General features: G+C 37.6%; 1 protein-coding gene across 1 annotated transcript in view; it reads right to left on the bottom strand.

Moving 5' to 3' along the window:
* Chst9 (carbohydrate sulfotransferase 9) overlaps positions 1–17,403 on the bottom strand; it is a 226,718-nt gene that overhangs the window by 183,501 nt on the left and 25,814 nt on the right. Inside the window, exon 2 of the mRNA XM_090353297.1 lies at positions 16,253–16,453. Within this exon, the coding sequence (XP_090209423.1) occupies positions 16,253–16,373 (121 nt within the window). The 5' untranslated portion in view covers positions 16,374–16,453. The remainder of the gene's footprint in view (positions 1–16,252; positions 16,454–17,403) is intronic.

Below are 17,403 nucleotides of genomic sequence, written 5' to 3'. Positions count from 1 at the left end.
AAAGGTATACCATCCCTGAGAATTTTAGATTCTCTGGCCAAAGCTTTATACCTCCTGTATCTGTACAGATGGTCTATGAAGACGTCAGGTTGGAATATGTTCAATATTAACTTTTTTCAATTATAGGATTTTGTGGGAAAGAAACAACCAGATATATCCAACATTTTTTTTATCTCAGTTTCACTATAATTAGCTCTTGTTTCACCAGTTAATGGCCTGATCATTCACCCTTTTCCAATGGGTCTCTTGTTATTTTCAGTTTACTGCTCGGTGTGTTTATGTCTACATTCAGGCTGCAGGTGATAATTGCCTTCTTATCACTTTGTTGCTGCTTATTCCCTAATACTTTTTCTGGGGTTTTTGTTTGTTTGTTTGTTTGTTTTCAGCAGTCATGAGGCTTGAACTCTGAGCCTGGGCACTGTCTATGAGCTCTTCAGCTCAAGGCTACTGCCCTACACTTTGAGCTACAGCACCACTTCCCATGTTATGATGGTTAATTGAAGATAAGAGTTTCTTGGATTTTAGTGCCCGGGCTGGCTTTGAACAACAATCCTCAAATCTCAGACTCCTGAGTAGCTAGGATTACGGGCAAGAGTCACCCATACCCAGCTAGTTTTCTTCGTTACAACCACTAATAGTACTGGTGAAAAAAGTCTGGCATTCTAAGGGTCAAATTGAGGAGCCTGCTGAGAATGAGAGTACGCAGAAGCAAAGCCAAGAGAACAAGACAGAGATGCAGGGAGTAATTAATTTCTGAAAACACTGTGGGCTCTCCGAATGTTATGCTGAGAAAGTGTCTTATCAAATCTAGCTACAATCTATCTATCTATCTATCTATCTATCTATCTATCTATCTATCTATCTATCTATCTATGTAGCTTATTTGGAGGTAGTTTTCTATTGCTTTTGAATCCAGAGTAGAGGCCAAGGAGAAAGGCTGTGGCTCTCACTATTTAATAACCTAGAGAAGTAAAAGAAGTAGTATATGTGGGAAGGGAAGCAGGCTGGAATTGCTTTAGCCCTTCTTGTCTTATGATTATGAAAGAACAAATGCACTCATGTCCTTAAAGTGAATGAAATGTATTCAAAACTGTTTAAAATTGATATATTACCTGAACTGCTCAGAAAATTTGCTCTTCCTTTATTATGATCCTAAATTTGTAGAGAGCATCTTCCTTCCATTAAATGAACAGTCTTAATAAAAATCTTCTTATAATTTCTGTAAAGATTTGCCTTCTAGTAAAGCTTCACAATATTGAATTCTATTGTGACCAGAACTCTGTTTAAAGCAATATTGAATACAAATTGGAACAAGATTACAAGCAACATTAACAGTTAATGAAAACTCATCCTTGTAGGTATAGAACCCCAACAAAACGTGGAAGGAAATGAAAATAATTATGTTATACTACTTAAGGTTCTAACTTAGGTAATTATTCTACATTTAAAACATAGATCAACTCTTGTTGATGTAATTATCTACTAGACTTATTAATGAACAGCATTTTTTTTTTCATGTCAAACTAGTAAGAACTTTAAAATAGAGAGCAGAACCTGGAAGAGAGCAAAAGGGAGTAATGCATATTAAAGGTACATGGGAATGAATTTTAGGGAAGCTATCAGCCTTTATTGTACCATCTATTGTTTAAAATGGGCTATCTTTGCGTGATTATAGTATGAAAAAGTTGTTTTGCCCCAATGCATATCTAGTTTGACTACTCAACAATAAGAATGGTGCATGGCAGTTCTAAGCATGCATTCCAGATCTGGGAAATGATCATAGGATGGGCGTAGGGACAATTGTCTTTGAGCTGGACCTCTGCCAAAACTCCAGTGATCACGCATCCCCATCTGCTGGAACTCAAGAAATGCTGCTGTACAGTGTGGTTCTTGGACATACAGAGATGAAGAAACAACCAAAATCCTGAGTTTTGTTTCTCTCTAGTGCAGGCAGACCCTGGCTCAGAGCTTTCCTAATATGACTGAAAATAACCCCAACTTCTTTCATGAGAAATATGACTGTCTCATTAGAAGACCAGGAAAGCACAATTACCAGAGAAGAAGGATGGGAGATCCTGACCACATAGCCAGGCAGGATTCACATCTGTTCTGAGGCACTTATTAGAGATTAATTCAGGAAATCTTTCATTCCTCCCACTTTTTCCTGTCTTTTACCTTCTCTGAATTTGTCCCTATATCTTCTTCCACCTTTGCCTCTGTGATGAAAGCTATGTGATCTCCAATATGTATTTCATATTCACATTAGCTTTAGCCTTAACTCTTGTAAGGAGCAAGAAAGAGATTACCTCCTTTCTCTTACATCCCACCCCCCCCACTGTGACAAGGTTTCTAATTCAGAACTAAGTCTAACTGTGATTCTCAAATTTTATTATTTATTTTTCTCTGGTGTGCCATCACCCTGGCAAATATACAGTATTTGGTAGTACCCTAGTCTTCTGGAAATATATCTTTTTGTTGTTGTTGTTACAATGAGAGGGCTGCAATATGGCCTGAAGGATTCCCCTGAGCTTTTATACCCAAGGTTAATTCTGTACCATTTGGATCACAGCATCACAGCTCTACTTCTAGTGTGTGTGTGTGTGTGTGTGTGTGTGTGTGTGTGTGTGTTTAATTAGAGATAAGAGTCCCAAGGACTTTCTTGCCTTGGGCTGACAATCCTTAGAGCTTAGCCACCTATCCCCAGTGACAGAGACTTTTTAAAAAGAAATCTGCATTTGTACAAAAAAATGTACCTAACGCCTTCAGGATAGAATTTCATGCAAATTCTATGGGAATAGGAGACCTAAAAGAGGGAAGAAATCCAATTAAGTCCAGTAGGAAATAAAAATGTCAAAACTGGCTAGGAGTTTGGCCTAGTGGTAGAGCACTTGCCTAGCATGCACGAAGACCCAGGTTCGATTACTTGGTACCACATACATGGAAAAAAGCCAAAAGTGGTGCTCTGGCTCAAGTGGTAGAGCTCTAGCCTGGAGAAAGCCCAAGAATATTACTCAGGTCCTGAGTTCAAGGCCCAGGCAAAAAATGTCAAAAAACAGCAAAGATTTACTTATTCCCTGAATATCTTTTTTAGCTCTAAGAATGGCTGAGGACCAGCTTTTCCAAAGCAGGAAGCAATACTGGGACTATAGGAAAGAGCTTTTAAATATATTGACATCAAGAGCATGTTCTCCTTGGATCTGATGAGGCAGTGGAAATATGGAGGCAACACTACTGTTGTCAAACTGCACCACCTCTGAATCCTTGGATATAACACCCCATGACACCCCATAGAGAGTCGGGGATGAAGCAGTACCTGGCCGTCTTCACCCAGTTCCTCTCTCTAAAATCCTTTATCTTCACTGTAGCCCTTGGCCATCTGTGACTCTTATTATTTAATGAATAGAAATGTGTGTGTGTGTGTGTGTGTGTGTGTGTGTGTGTGTGTACACATTTCCTTAGGAATGTATAGGATCTGACTACATGAAAGGCAGCATAATTGAAGTTCACCTAATGGTTTACACACTAGTGCTATCCACTGTAGACACACAAGAAATGGAGCCACCCAAAGGATCCCCAAAGTCATGATGGAATAAATGAATATTTAAGAATTCTGGATACTAAATATACACCTGAGATCTCATTTTCTTCTCAATCAGAAATTGCTTCAGGGAAGAAGCTTTTTTGCCTTCTGGAATTCAACATCAGCCAAGTGAACTTGGCATCTTGGCAGAAATCAAAGATAATCTGACTCTTGACAATTGTAAACAGACAACATAAAATTTAAATGTAAGAGATGTAGAGGAGAAAAGTTGCCTACTTGTTGCTGTGAATTTTAAAAGGAATTTAAATTTCAGCGGACATTTCAACTGTGAAAAAAGAATTTGCTTAGAATCTTTTCCTAAGGTATAGCAACTACAATAAAATAATCTAGCTGAGTGAAAAAGCTTTCAGAAGAATTAAAATTTATCAAATTTTCCCTTTGAAGTAAATTTTCTACTTGAATGTACACATTTTTGCATTCATTCCAGATTGTTTAGAGCTCCTCACATTTCTTCCAAAACCAGTACATCTTGCTTTAGGACTATCGGACTCAGGTTATAGATAAGACTTTTTCTTAAGCTTTTTTAGGGGTTACCAGACATTTTACCTTTATATCCAAACCAACTTGGGAATCCCTATGTAATTGCGTGCCGACATTTCTGTGAATGTACTTCTGATTTCTGTTGATTTTGATTGTTTTGGGGATAGATCTAAAATTGCAAGCACTGGTCTTTCATGTCAATCATAAAATTCTGAGTCCAAAATTCTGAGGCTATTTCATTGTTTACAGGGTATTCCTGGCAGCACAATAATAAGGAGTCTCACTGCTTTATGGATTTGTTTGTCCCCTGAGCAAACTTAAGAGAAGGCATAGTAAAGCCTATATTGGTTTTTTTGCTGAATGAAAGGTGAGTGCTACCCTGATTTTCTCTGTTACTAGGTGTTTTTTGTTTGTTTTATATATATGAACAATTTTCAGATTAAGATTGTTTTCCTCAGTAAGAGTACATTTTTCTTATCAAATTATTATGTTAGGGGTCATACAGAAAGCAAGGGAGAATCTTACATGTGAAGTTCATACTATTCACTATACTTTATAAGACATGTAAAATGCTGGAGCCTAATTTACACAAATGCACAAATCATAATACATTTTCTACATAATTTGAAAGTTCATGGGTCCTTAAAACATGTGTTTATACTTATTTTTTTCACTTGCAAACAGCTATCAATTCCAAGTTTTTCCATAGGGTATTTCATAACTATTTTAAATCCTATGTTTATTGTTAGGATATCATTTATTAAAAATCCATTTATACATTTTCCATCAGTATTGGAATTAAGGCACAGACAATTATTGGGAGGCAATTCATTTTTCTTTATATTGCCTCCATTCTAAATAACTCTGAAGCTTTTTTTTTTGAAGTCACTGCCAGCCTTCTTAACTTTAAGAAAAATGAGAAAAATTTTCCTTCCATCAAGATTCTTCACTAATGACTCAGCCAGCACTCACCCACATAACAATTAAATGTCATTTGAGCAGGAGAAAATGTCATTTGCAAAGGATATTTCTTTTTTTCCCCTGAGATGAGTCCAAACAAATGGGAGCTTCCAGAGAGGACAGCTGTTGAGTTGTGAATATTAGCTCTAACCCCAAATGCTTCTTGATCACCAAGTTTTTACAAAGCCTCTCAGCTCTGTTCTGAATGCCACTGTAGAGGGTCCAGAAGTGTGCTAAGCAGAATGAGGGGGCTTCTGTGTTTGCCAGTTTACAGGGTTCAGTGAGGATCGTGGAATGGGGGCAAGGCTACTTTACACGTTAACACAGTAATTCCAGAGCTAGATAGTGATGTGTACTAAGGTGGTAGCAACGAGGTAGGGAGGTGTGCACACATCAGAGTGTCTGAAAAGTCCTATATGACTAATATTTACTCAGAAGAGAGGGAAGGGAAGAGGAAATTGGAGACATCCCCTAAGCACTAAAGTCTTTTGGTAGAGTAACCACATTCGTAGCAGAATAGGGTATTTTAGAGGATGGAGAGGCTTTGGAAAAATGGATTAGCTTAGCTATGCTATTGTTGATTGTGAGTGTTCTATGAATTCAGATAGCCAGGAGGCAGATGGTTACTGTGGCTGGTGGGTGATACAGCTTCCTAAAGTATCATCATTCAGAATGAGACAAAAAGAGGGCTGAGGATGGAACTCTGAAAGAATCATGACATCTAAACTTGAAATAAGGAAATGAGTAGTATGAAGAAGCCAGTCTAAATATAGTCAGAGAAGAGCAGAAAAGCTGCACAAGTATGTAATAATGGGAAGCCAGGACAGTGGCATTTGTAAAGAGTTCACTGCTGTGTAGTACTGTAGATTCCAAAGATTCAGGCTCAGAAGGACTCACTGGACTAGGATGAGGTTGTTGGGGGTAACAGAACCAAGAGTTGATGAGCATCAACTGCTGTAGAGGAATGAATGCAAGGATGCACAGCTAGAAATAAAGTAGATGATAGAAATTCACAATGTTTTAAAGGAGGAAAAGTATAGAAAATGTGGTTAAAATCATTAGCTATTTGATTGTGTATTTTTTTTTCCCTTGGATAGGGGAGACTGCCCTATGTCTAGACATAGGTACAAGGAAACAGTAAAGAAATATAGAGATACAGAAGAGAATAAACAGGACAGCTAGGGTCACAGAGGAATTGGAAGCCCTGGGGATCCAGTGAAGGGGAGGAGAGAGAGAAAGGAGAAGAAGGAGATAGCTGATCAAAGAATAATGGATATAACAGGCACTAGGCACACTCTCTCAATAGCAGAAAACTCTTGTTGGTTTCTTCTTTGCTGGCCATCTCTTTATAGTTAAGAAGACTATCCATCTGCCCAGAGACACAGAGAAAAGGTAAGGTGGGCATATTGAGGTGACTACCTTAGGAACTGTTTTTCTAGACTATAAGAAAGAAGAGAATCATAGAGAACATAGCATTAACAGGCAAAATAAAGAGCTTGTCAGTTTATCCTAGCAGTCCTCTGTTATTTGTGATAATTTCTCACAATCTATCCCTGTCACATACAAAAAGAAAGTAGCCTGTCTGATGCAGGATTTAGTGAAACATGTATCTTATTTGACTTCTCCATGACTGGGCAAAATACAAGAAGGATCTAAATTCATTAAGTGACACGAAGGAAGAAAAAATTTTCCCCAAATGCCTTAGGAAAGTGGAGAATGAAGATTGGATCTATGCATAGATCTCTTTTTACCTACTAGGAAAGTGTTGTTTCATGAATAAGATATATTAAAATTATTTCTAAGTTAAGCACAGATCCTATGACTAATTAACATGATTAGTAACTCAAGGTTGTTTAATTTTTGGGAAGTGACAAAATAAAATATCTAGATTTTACAAAATCCAGAGACCTCAAAGGTAGTGACTGATGCTTTATGAACAAGCCATCAACTACTCTTTCTGGAATCTCTCCTCTGTCTTTCTTGGAATCTTCAACATTATATGTATCCTAGCTTTCACAGGGCCAGAAGGGAAGAGGACAAACATGAAAGAAAATGTTTACAGTTTTTTTCTAGCATGCTCAATAGGAGATGCAGGTAAACTGTTAAGAAGTAGTAGAGTCGGGGGCTGGTGGCTCATTACTGTAATCCTAGCTGCTAAGGAGGCTGAGATCTGAGAATCATAACTCAAATTCATTTAGGGAAGAAAAGTCCACATGACTCTATTTTCAATTAACTAGCAAAAAGCTAGGCTGGAAGTATAGCTCAAGCAATAAAGTACCAGCTGAGTAAACAAGCTGAGCAAGTAAGAGCCTCTCAGTTCAAACCCTGTTATGGTGATTTAAAAAAATAGGAGGGAAGGCTGGGAGTTTGGCCTAGTGGTTAAAGTGCTTGCCTAGCATGCATAAAGACCCGGGTTCGATTCCTCAGTCCCACATACATAAAAAAAATGCTGGTAGTGGTGCTGAGGCTCAAGTGGTAGAGCTCTAGCCTTGAGAAAGTTCAAGGACAGTGCTCAGGCCCTGAGCTTAAGCCCAAGACTGGCCAAAAAAAAAAAAATAGGAGGGAAGAGATAAGTGATTATTATATCTGTTAGATTAGCACAGAAAAAAATATAATCTTCACATAAATAATACTATAAGACTTTTAGTGTCCTGACCCTGGGGGAAGAATAAAGAGAGAAAAGTTATGAAAATTAGGTTCATTTTTGAGTTAAATATGACTCATGTTTGTAGTCAAGATTTCCAGTTTGATCTGTGAGGAACTAGATGCAATGTAACTTCCTGCCAGCATCTTTATGGCCTGATTTATTCTTTAAAAGGCAATTTAAGAAAGAAAGCCACAGAGGAGTTGTTCCCAAAGACAGTATTAGACTAGTGATGTTTCTTCTGAAGCCTGGGGCTGCTACTGCAGTAAATACTTCAACATGTAGACAGATTTCCAACTGGAGAATAGAAACTATCTTCGCTCCCCTTTTCTTAACCAGGGATTCGACTGGGTGCATTCAAGCCACTCTGGAAATGAATGACTAACTCCTGGTTTTGAGCCTTTGGACCTTATACAGACAGGAGGGGGAAAAAAAGAGCTAGTCAGGAGGAAAAGGAGAATTGCACTCTATAGAAACATAGTTCTCTGGAATCATGAAAGTTATTTTGCCCACTGACAAATTTACATCAATTTTTTTCTCTGTAAAAGAGATGCAGATGTCACCTGATGCTTTGTCATCTGAAAGTATTTTTCTTAGGAAAAAAAAGAGTATAGGCTTGACGGTTTTTGTTTTACAAACCATTTTCTTTTTATTGTCATTAATTTTGTTTGCACTTAAGTAGACACAGTGGACAGTGGCATTTCATCATGGATTTTGAAAAAACAAAACAAAACAATGGACTGAATAGTCTCACAATAAGTACCTAAATTCACAGTCTAGCACCATAGTAGGATATCCAGTTTGGTATTCACTAGACACTATGTTGAAAATTAACTGATGGTATTTTATACCAAATCAATACTCCCACTTCGAACAACTTAGTGAGAGGTCTTTATACTCATACTCAAATTCTTCACTAATGACCCGAATAATTATTTTAATCGATTTTTCAATGAACTGTTAACTACACTGTTGGCATACCAGTAAAGAAACAATGTGAGAAGAGTTTCTGTGCCCACATAGTTGTCATTCTTATAGATTGTAAATGTAAATTAGGTTATCCAGATAAATACCTCTGTATATGATTACTCTTATACATACAAGTATGAAAGTAAAAATCAGTGTGTTTTAAAATTATAGATATATGCACAGAATGCAATGATAAACATCAGATTTAGAGTGGCAGTTAAAGTCAGAGGACAAGAAAGAAAGTCTGACAATGCAGAATGGAAAGAAGTGACCAGAATCTGGAGAGATTAATGAATTAGTGCAAGGATACAAAGCAAATGAGGAGCCAATGAGTAGAGCTGAGTATTTTTCATTATATATACTACAACCCAAATGGAAAACTTCTGAGTCTTCCATATGTTAATGATTGCTTCAAATGCAAAATGAGTATCTTAAAGGGCCTTAAAATGTAATATCTTTGAAGTCCTTAAAAGATCACTGAGCTACCTATAACGCATGATTGTTATCTTTGCTTCTCACAAAGTAGAGATTGGGAAAATTGAAGTACCGGGTTAGCCTGAACCAAAAGTCCATGAGACCTCATCTCAATTGATACAAGCTGAGCTTGGTGGCACATACCTGACATTTTTTCTACACAGAAAATGTAAATGTAAAGATTTTACTCTAAGCAGGCCCCAAACATAAAACTGAAATGCTGTTTGATAAAATAGCAAAGCAAAAAGGGATGTGCTATGACTCAAGTGGTAGAGTACCTGACTGAGAAGTACAAGACAGTGAGTTCAATGTTCACCAAAAAGAAAATTGAAAAAAGATCATCATAAATTATTCCTCATTTAGGCATTGACCTTTCCTTGGAGAACAAACACATTTAATGCCTATGTTTATGTGTGTTTATATATTATATATTATATATTATATATTTAAAAGTATAGAGTTGCTAAGACCAAGATGAAATCAGTCTTGGCATATCTGGAAATAACAAAAGAGAAGACTCATGGTTGCCTGTCGGAGATAAGAACTGTCTTAAAGACTTTTTAAAACACACACACACACACACACACACACACACACGCAAGAAATTCCTTCATGGTCAACCTATATTCCAAGCTTTGTTTAGCTTGTAAAAGCATGTATTCCTGTAAAACTTTATCTTTCTTGTTCTTTTGATAGCAGCAATTCAGATAAGATGCTCTGTAAAGATTTTCCAGCAGCAACACCTCCACCAGTAAGCTGACATCAATGCTTATATCCTAGATCCAAGACAATGAACTCTCTACCCAAGCAGCTCCTGTGAATTCTTTCCATTTTTCTAGTAAAAGCTTTCCTTTATTTTAACCTTACTGAACACACACACACACACACACACACACACACACACACACACACACTGTGCTATGAAATCTTTATTCTTACTACATTGCTATCTCCAAATAGACTCAACTGACCCTTAAGAAACTTCTCTATTTTGTTACTTGGTTTGACAAAGTGATAAAGCTTGGCTGCAGAATGTAAATTTCAGAAGAGCATAAGCACCTGGAAAGATTTTGCAGACCTGGCATTCTGCCATTCAGGGGACTTAGAGGGCTAGGTTAGAGATTTAACACAATGCCCTGACATGGACAATTATATGAGTTCCAAGAAGACAAGGCAAAGCTGTGACCAGAAGATATAGCAGGAACATCTTCTCATTTGGTTGCTGCTCCTGTGCCATGCTCAGAAAAATCAGAGAAAGTATTTCAGTTAGGCAAAGCAAAGCAACTTTATTTCCCTCAGATTGGCAAAAACACATACTCTGTCCATGTCAAAGGATGGCTTTGTTCTAGTTTGGCTGTGCAAGATAGCTGAAAGTAAACAGAATTTCAAAACGGCAGCATCGCAGTCAAGATGTACAGCCTGATTTGGGAAGAAAAGAATATATTTTCCCCACAGAGAAGCTCAGGAAATAAAAAAGAATTGCACCAACCCAGGCCAGAAGCCAAGCTAGATTGCCAAAAATATACTTCACTGTAGAAGGAGAAAGAGTTCAGAAGTAAAAGCAAGGTGAAGTTGACCTAGAAAACACATGAAGTAGAGAGGCCAGGTTGTGTATGATATCCAGACTCAGTTATCAGAGAGAATACCATAGGCAGAGTTGCTTTGCTGAACATCAGAGGCTGCAGTGACTGCCTTCGCTTTCATACTTCCAAATGGTGGAGGGTGAAAAACACAATGTAGACAAGTGATGTTTGTTGTGCTTTTGAAACAGAAAAAAATAATAAGAAAGAAAGGAAAGCAGCCATCTGTGCTTTGGTTATCTTGCTATAGAAAGCAACACAAGGAATTTGAATGGAACTCTGACGTGCACATGGCTGACCATAAAGAACACGGTTCTCACATAAAGCATGCTTGGAGTGAGAGTCCTGAGAAATTCAACAGTGAGGGTGTTAAAGGTGAGAATAGAGCACCATAGCTCTGGCCGAGCTGTTTGTTTCCTGAGCTACTTGCTTTTATTTATGATCCCACTGCAGATTTAATGCACTAAGGACCTCTCTGTCACTGAGCACCAAGATGGGAGCTGCAAGATTATTTTTCATGGGTGATTGGAAACAACTCAGCAAAATAACAATTATGGTTTAGTTTCTTTCTCTTCCTTCCTTCATCTCTATCCCTCCCTCCCTTCCTCACTCCCTTTCTTCCTTCCCTCCTTCCCTTTCTTCCTTCCCTAATTCCCTTCCCCCTCTTCTTTTTCTTTCAGGTAGACCCTGAGGCTTGACTTCAAGGCCTAGGCAGTGTCCTTGAGGTTTTCTTTAGCTCAAGGATAACTCCGTGTCACCGGAACCACAATTCTGCTTCAGATGTTTAACTGGAGATAATAGTATCAAGTACTTTCTTATCTGGGCTGGTTTTGAACCATGATTCTCAGCTGTCAGCCTCCTGAGTAGCTGGGATTTCAGGCATGAGCCATCAGTGCATTGCACCATGCATTTTGCTATTTCTTCTAGTTGGTAATTAAATTCTCCCCAGAGAAAGAATACAAGCTGCAAATTTAAACAGTAGCTGGAGATGAAAGAAAGCTGTTCTATCTTCTTCAACTGCCCCTCCTGGTCTGGTCCTCAGCATTCACTCATCTGTCACACTCCACTCCACTCCTTCTGGTGCTTTCTCTGTCACTGACAACACACTGCACTTTTTCTTGGGCTCCTCACTCATTATTTTGCCACATGGCAAATGGAGAAAATGGGGGTGGGGAATGTCTCCTTTCTGACACAATAGAGTGTGTACCTTGGCTCAGGGTCATTTTCTTCCCTCACTGCCCATGGGACTACAGTCGTTTTAGAAAGAGAACCGAATCTAGCTCACTACTGTATCCATATAGTCCACACTGTGTCAGGCACTTTTCATAGTCAAGTTCTCAGGACTCAATAATGCGGTGTATCTGACCTTGGAGGTGCTTAGATGCTGCCCCACAATGATCTCCTACCTGCTCTCAATCCTATCATTTTCCTTCTGGTTTTGGCATTGGGAATGAGGCTGGCTTGCAACTGCTCTACCCTGTGCTGGAATTGAACCTGTTTCTTGGTTCTAAAATAGTCAATACACAGTATTGGGTATAATTGTCATGTTGAGTTGTGGCTAAGTTTTATTGTGACCACTCAGAATAAGTGTGCTGTCTCATTTCTAGGCTAATACTAAGAGAGTTCAGTCTTTGCTCACCTGTGATTGCTAGACACCACACTGAGTGCTTTGCAAGCATTGCCTCCTTTAATCTTCGCTGCAGCCCTGTGTGGAGAACATCCTTACCCTCATTCTATAGATGAAAACAGCCTCCGAAGGGCTCTGCACTTAGCTGTGTGGCAGAGCTAGCAAGTAGGGCATTGAGCTCTTTATGGTCCTTATGGATGGCAAACTTGTTGTACTCTTACCAACTAGACAGATCACAGTTACAATTTGTTTTGAATTATTAAATAATTAATTTTCATAAAAAAGTGTAGAAAACCACGGAGGTTTTAAAAGTAGTCTATTCCTGTAAGTCCTTACACAAAAAGTTCTCATGTGAAATGTATATGAGGTTCAAAATTATACCAGTCTTAAATTCCTGAAGTGTGTGTGTGTGTGTGTGTGTGTGTGTGTGTACCAGTAATGGGGCTTGAATTCAGCGTCTCACACTCTCATTTGTCTTTTTTTCTCAAAAGGATGGTACTCTACAACTTGATCCAAACTCTACTTCCAAATTCATGAATTCTTTTGTTTTCAGTTTTTATTTGTTGTTGGGGTGATGGACAGTGGGTTACAGTTTCATTCCTCAGGTAGTGGGTACATTTTTTTGAACATTGTTGCCACTTCCCATGTTGTTTTCCCACTTTCTCTCCCCGCATCTCCTCCTACTCCTTTTCCCCTTACCTTCCCATTTTTAAACACACAAATAAATACATATATATCAGGTACCAAAATCAGATACTGTAACAACATAAGATAACCCTTAAGGGAAAGAGAAGAAAAAAATAGGTTCAAATAGTACATTAAGAAGAACAACAATCATAAAGATAAGGCTCTTATTTCCATATTCTGGAGTTCATTCCCCTAGACTCATCCTATATGTCCATATGTACATAGTTTTTGAGCTATTATGATCTTCTGTTAGCAGAGTGCTGAACATATACTAAATGTTAAAATGAGGGAAACATGAGACCTGTGTTTCTTTGGATCTGGCTCACTTTGGTTAATATGATTTTACGAGCATGATGGTGGTATGGTGGTAAGCATAGCTGTCATCCAAATTTGTGATTTTTTAATTGTAATTAATAGAAGGGTTACATTATATTTACCAGACAGATAGAAGGTATATTTCTTAACAATCATTGCTACCCCTTCTCATGTTTTTGTCCCCATTTCCCTCCCCCACCCCTCCCCTCATCTTGTTTTCCCCCTTCCTATCCTATTTCAAATAAACATATATACAATATATCAGATACAAATTTGTGAATTCTTATAGGAAGTTTCAAGCACCTAATTCTGCTCATCTTAACAAATATATATATGGAAATTCTCAGAGCATCCAAAAGACAAACTTTTTGCTATTGAACCTAACATAAAAATAATATGTTTGATGTATTCAGGTATTTTCTGATTTATGAAGAGATCACATGCTAGGTATCAGTGGTTATGCTTGTAATCTTAGGATCTCAGTTCAAAGCCCGCTCAGGCAGAAGGGTCCATGAAAATGTTACCTCCAAATAACTAGCAAAAAGCTGGAAATGGAGCTGTGAATTAAATGGTAAAGCGAAAAAGCACAGGGACAGCACCTAGTTACTGAATTCAAGCCTCAGAACTGACACACCTGCATGAAAAGAATATATTTAAACAAAATATTACAGACTCTCTATAAAAATAATTTTAATTAACTATGTTTTACCACAGTTACTATACAAGTTAAAATAATTACAAGTTTCTGTGAAAATAAATCAGAAAAGAGATTCAAAAACTAAGTGTATGTATGTGTGTGTGCCAGTCATGGAGCTTGAAATCAGGGATGAAGCAGTGTCTGAACTTTGTAGTTCAAAACTAGTGCTCTATCACTTTGAGCCACAACTCTACCTTCAGTTTTCCAATAGCTAATTGGAGATAAGAGTCTCATGGACTTTCTTGCTCAAGCTGGCTTCAAACTGTGATCCTCAGATCACAGGATTTCAGGCATGAGTCACCAACACCTGGCTGGAAGTACTTTGAAACGTGTATTTGTAACTGATTTATTGAAGCATTGCTTAGCATAGATTCTTGAGGTCTTCTATCTAAAATAAATAGGCCACATTTGAAGATAATTAAATGACTCAGATTTTACCTTATTTTCCTTAATTATCACAAGCCATAGTCTACCTAAAGCAAAGGAAATAAAACTTCATAGTATCTGAATGAATCCATTTCTGGGATGAACCCTGCTATTTCCTTAAACAGTGCTATTTTAATTATTTTTGTAATTCATTTTAAAGGCAAATGGAGGTTCCCAATTTGCAGCAATTACAAATTGAGTGAAAAAAGTACAAGATGAGCATAGTAGTGATCAGTGAACTGTTATCTGTAAACCAAATCCATCCCCTCATTAATTTTTATAAATGAAGTTGTATTAGGATAAAGTTGGTTCACTGTTTCCATTGTGTCCATCATTTCCTTTGTGATATATTGGCAAGGTGCAGTAGTTATGATAGAAATGTGATCTACAAATTTAAAATATTTGCCAGCTGGTATCAGAAATGGTTGTCACTTCGTGCATTGCATAAATATATTAAAGACTTTCCATGCCTGCTTAGAATATCAACACAACACTAAGAAAGCATTAAAAGGTTTAATAGCTATTTAAAAAGACCTTGTGCTTCATGCTTGATTGGAAAAGTAGAGATAGAATCAATGCTATGCTTTTGTAGACAAATTTTCTAAAAGATATTTTGTTGGACTAGAGGAGCCCTTTTGCTCTTTGTGGTGTAATGAAACTCCAAAGGTATATGCATGTATTTACAGATATATATATATATGCACATGTATACACATAATATATGTATACTTTTTGTAGAAATTGGGAATTCTTTTTTTTATTTTATTTTTTTATTGTAATTAGTAATAGGGTTACATGATATTTGCCAGATGGAAGGTGCATTAATTCACATACATTGATACCCTTTCACATGTCTTGGTACCCATTTCCCTCCCACCCCCACACCCCCCACCCATCTTGTTTTTCCCCCCTTCCCCACCAAATTTCAAATATCCAAATACAAATAAATTCAATATATCAGATAACAAAGTGAGATACTATACCAATATGAGATAACCAAGGGACAGCAAAGGAGATGAGAGACAACATAGTACATTAAGGACAACAATCATTCATTATATGGCTTTTGTTTCACTATCCTGGAGGTCCTTTCAATTAGCTTCACATTATATGTCCTTATGTATCAAGATTTTGCTCTATTGCAAATCTCTGCTGGTAGAGCCCAAGGTTTCTACTGATTATGATGAATGAGGGAAACCATTGAGCCTAATTTCCTTTGAGTCTGGCTTACTTCACTTAATATGATTTTTTCTAAGCCTTTCCATTTCCTAACAAATGGGGCGATGTCATTCTTTCTGACAGCAGCATAGAATTCCATTGTATACAAATACCACAACTTGTTGATCCACTCATCGACTGAAGGACATCTAGGTTGGTTCCATATCTTTGCTATGGTGAATAGTGCTGCAATGAACATTGTTGTGCTAGTGGGTTTAGTATGTCCTTGTTTCTGGATGGTTGGGTAAATGCCAAGTAGTGGAATTGCTGGGTCATAGGGGAGTTCTTTTTTTTTAATGGATTTTTTTTAAAATTGTAATTAGTAAAAGAGTTACATGATATTTGCCAGATAGAAGGTGCATTTATTCACATACATTGATACCCTTTCACATGTCTTGGTACCTGTTTCCCTCCCCCCCAGAAATTGGGAATTCTATTTTATAACTTTTTGTAGTTGATAATAAAACAGATTTGGCATTTCAAATACCTATGAAAATCCCAGTTTAGTTAATTGTAAACAGGGATCATTATTACTTTTACTATTGCCAATGAGAAAGGAAAGTTCGTGTGTTACCTGAATGCTGTTCTTCAATCCAGACTTGCAGGTACATGAAGAGAAGGAGGCCTGCCACTCCGAATAACAGCACAGAGAGGAAGACTTGTTTAGGGTTCATGTCCACATCAGATAGCTGCATTTCTCTTCATGTCTGAATTTAAAGGCCATATGACTTATTTTTTCTGTCTTCTTCTCTAAGAGTTTGTTCCATGTAGTAACCTAAAGTTAAAAAAATTCCCCAGTGAACCCATTTGATAGCATTTACTCCCAAAATATGGCAAAAGTTTGTAGTATATAAACATCCTGGCCTCAAATGCGATCTATTGCTCAGAATATGGGAGAGACTGAAATGGGTGTTTTTCACATTCTACCACTTGAGCAATGTGGTGTCACTTCTGGGTTATTTCTGGATAGTTTATTGGAGATACAAGTCTCACAGAAATGTCTGCCTGGGCTGGTTTTGAACTCTGATTCACAGATCTCAGCCTCCTGAGTAACTAGGATTATAGATATGGGCCAAGGGCATCTGGCAAAAGTTCAGTCTTAAAGTGCCCCTTCCCATAATAGCATAGAATGCTTAAATCTATGTCAGATTATAGAAATCCTCCTCAGTAAAACAACAATCAAACAAAAAACTTTCTTCAGAACCACTTTATTTAATGCAGCCTCAGTCTTTTACTTTTCAAAGTTATTCACATTTTAAGAAAAATAATGAAAATATAAACTATCCCCTTAGGAAAACAAACACACACAAGAGCCTGCACATAATGTAAGAGTGTGCAGGCACCTTCACTGAAATCCAAGTTAAGAATCTTGGCTCCCAGTGAGCTGCAGTAGTCTGCCTGGGGAGCTCACCTGGTCTGCAGCCCAGAGAGTAGGATCGAAGTCCTGACTTTTGTCTAATTCCTGGCCAGAGACTTTGTTTTTATTCCTTAGCTGCAGACCATGTCTGGGGCAGAAACTTAAAGTTTCCTCAATGTGAAGACATCAGCGATGTTCCTGTTCCTAAAATATAGCCCTTTAATTCCCAATATGCCTCAACATCTTCAAGGATAATATTGATATAGCTTAAATAAGAGCTTTCGGTAGGGTGCCACTTAAAATTCAAAAAAAAATCACTGTGGGGAGATTGCTGGGTTGGTTGAAGATAATAATTAGCTTACCTTTTA

This window comes from Megascapheus bottae, chromosome 19 (genome assembly GCF_031878675.1).
Source record: "Megascapheus bottae isolate mThoBot1 chromosome 19, mThoBot2.hap1, whole genome shotgun sequence".
NCBI classification, from domain to species: domain Eukaryota; kingdom Metazoa; phylum Chordata; class Mammalia; order Rodentia; family Geomyidae; genus Megascapheus; species Megascapheus bottae.
Note: the sequence above shows the minus strand (reverse complement) of the source record. Positions and strands in the feature narration are given on the sequence as shown.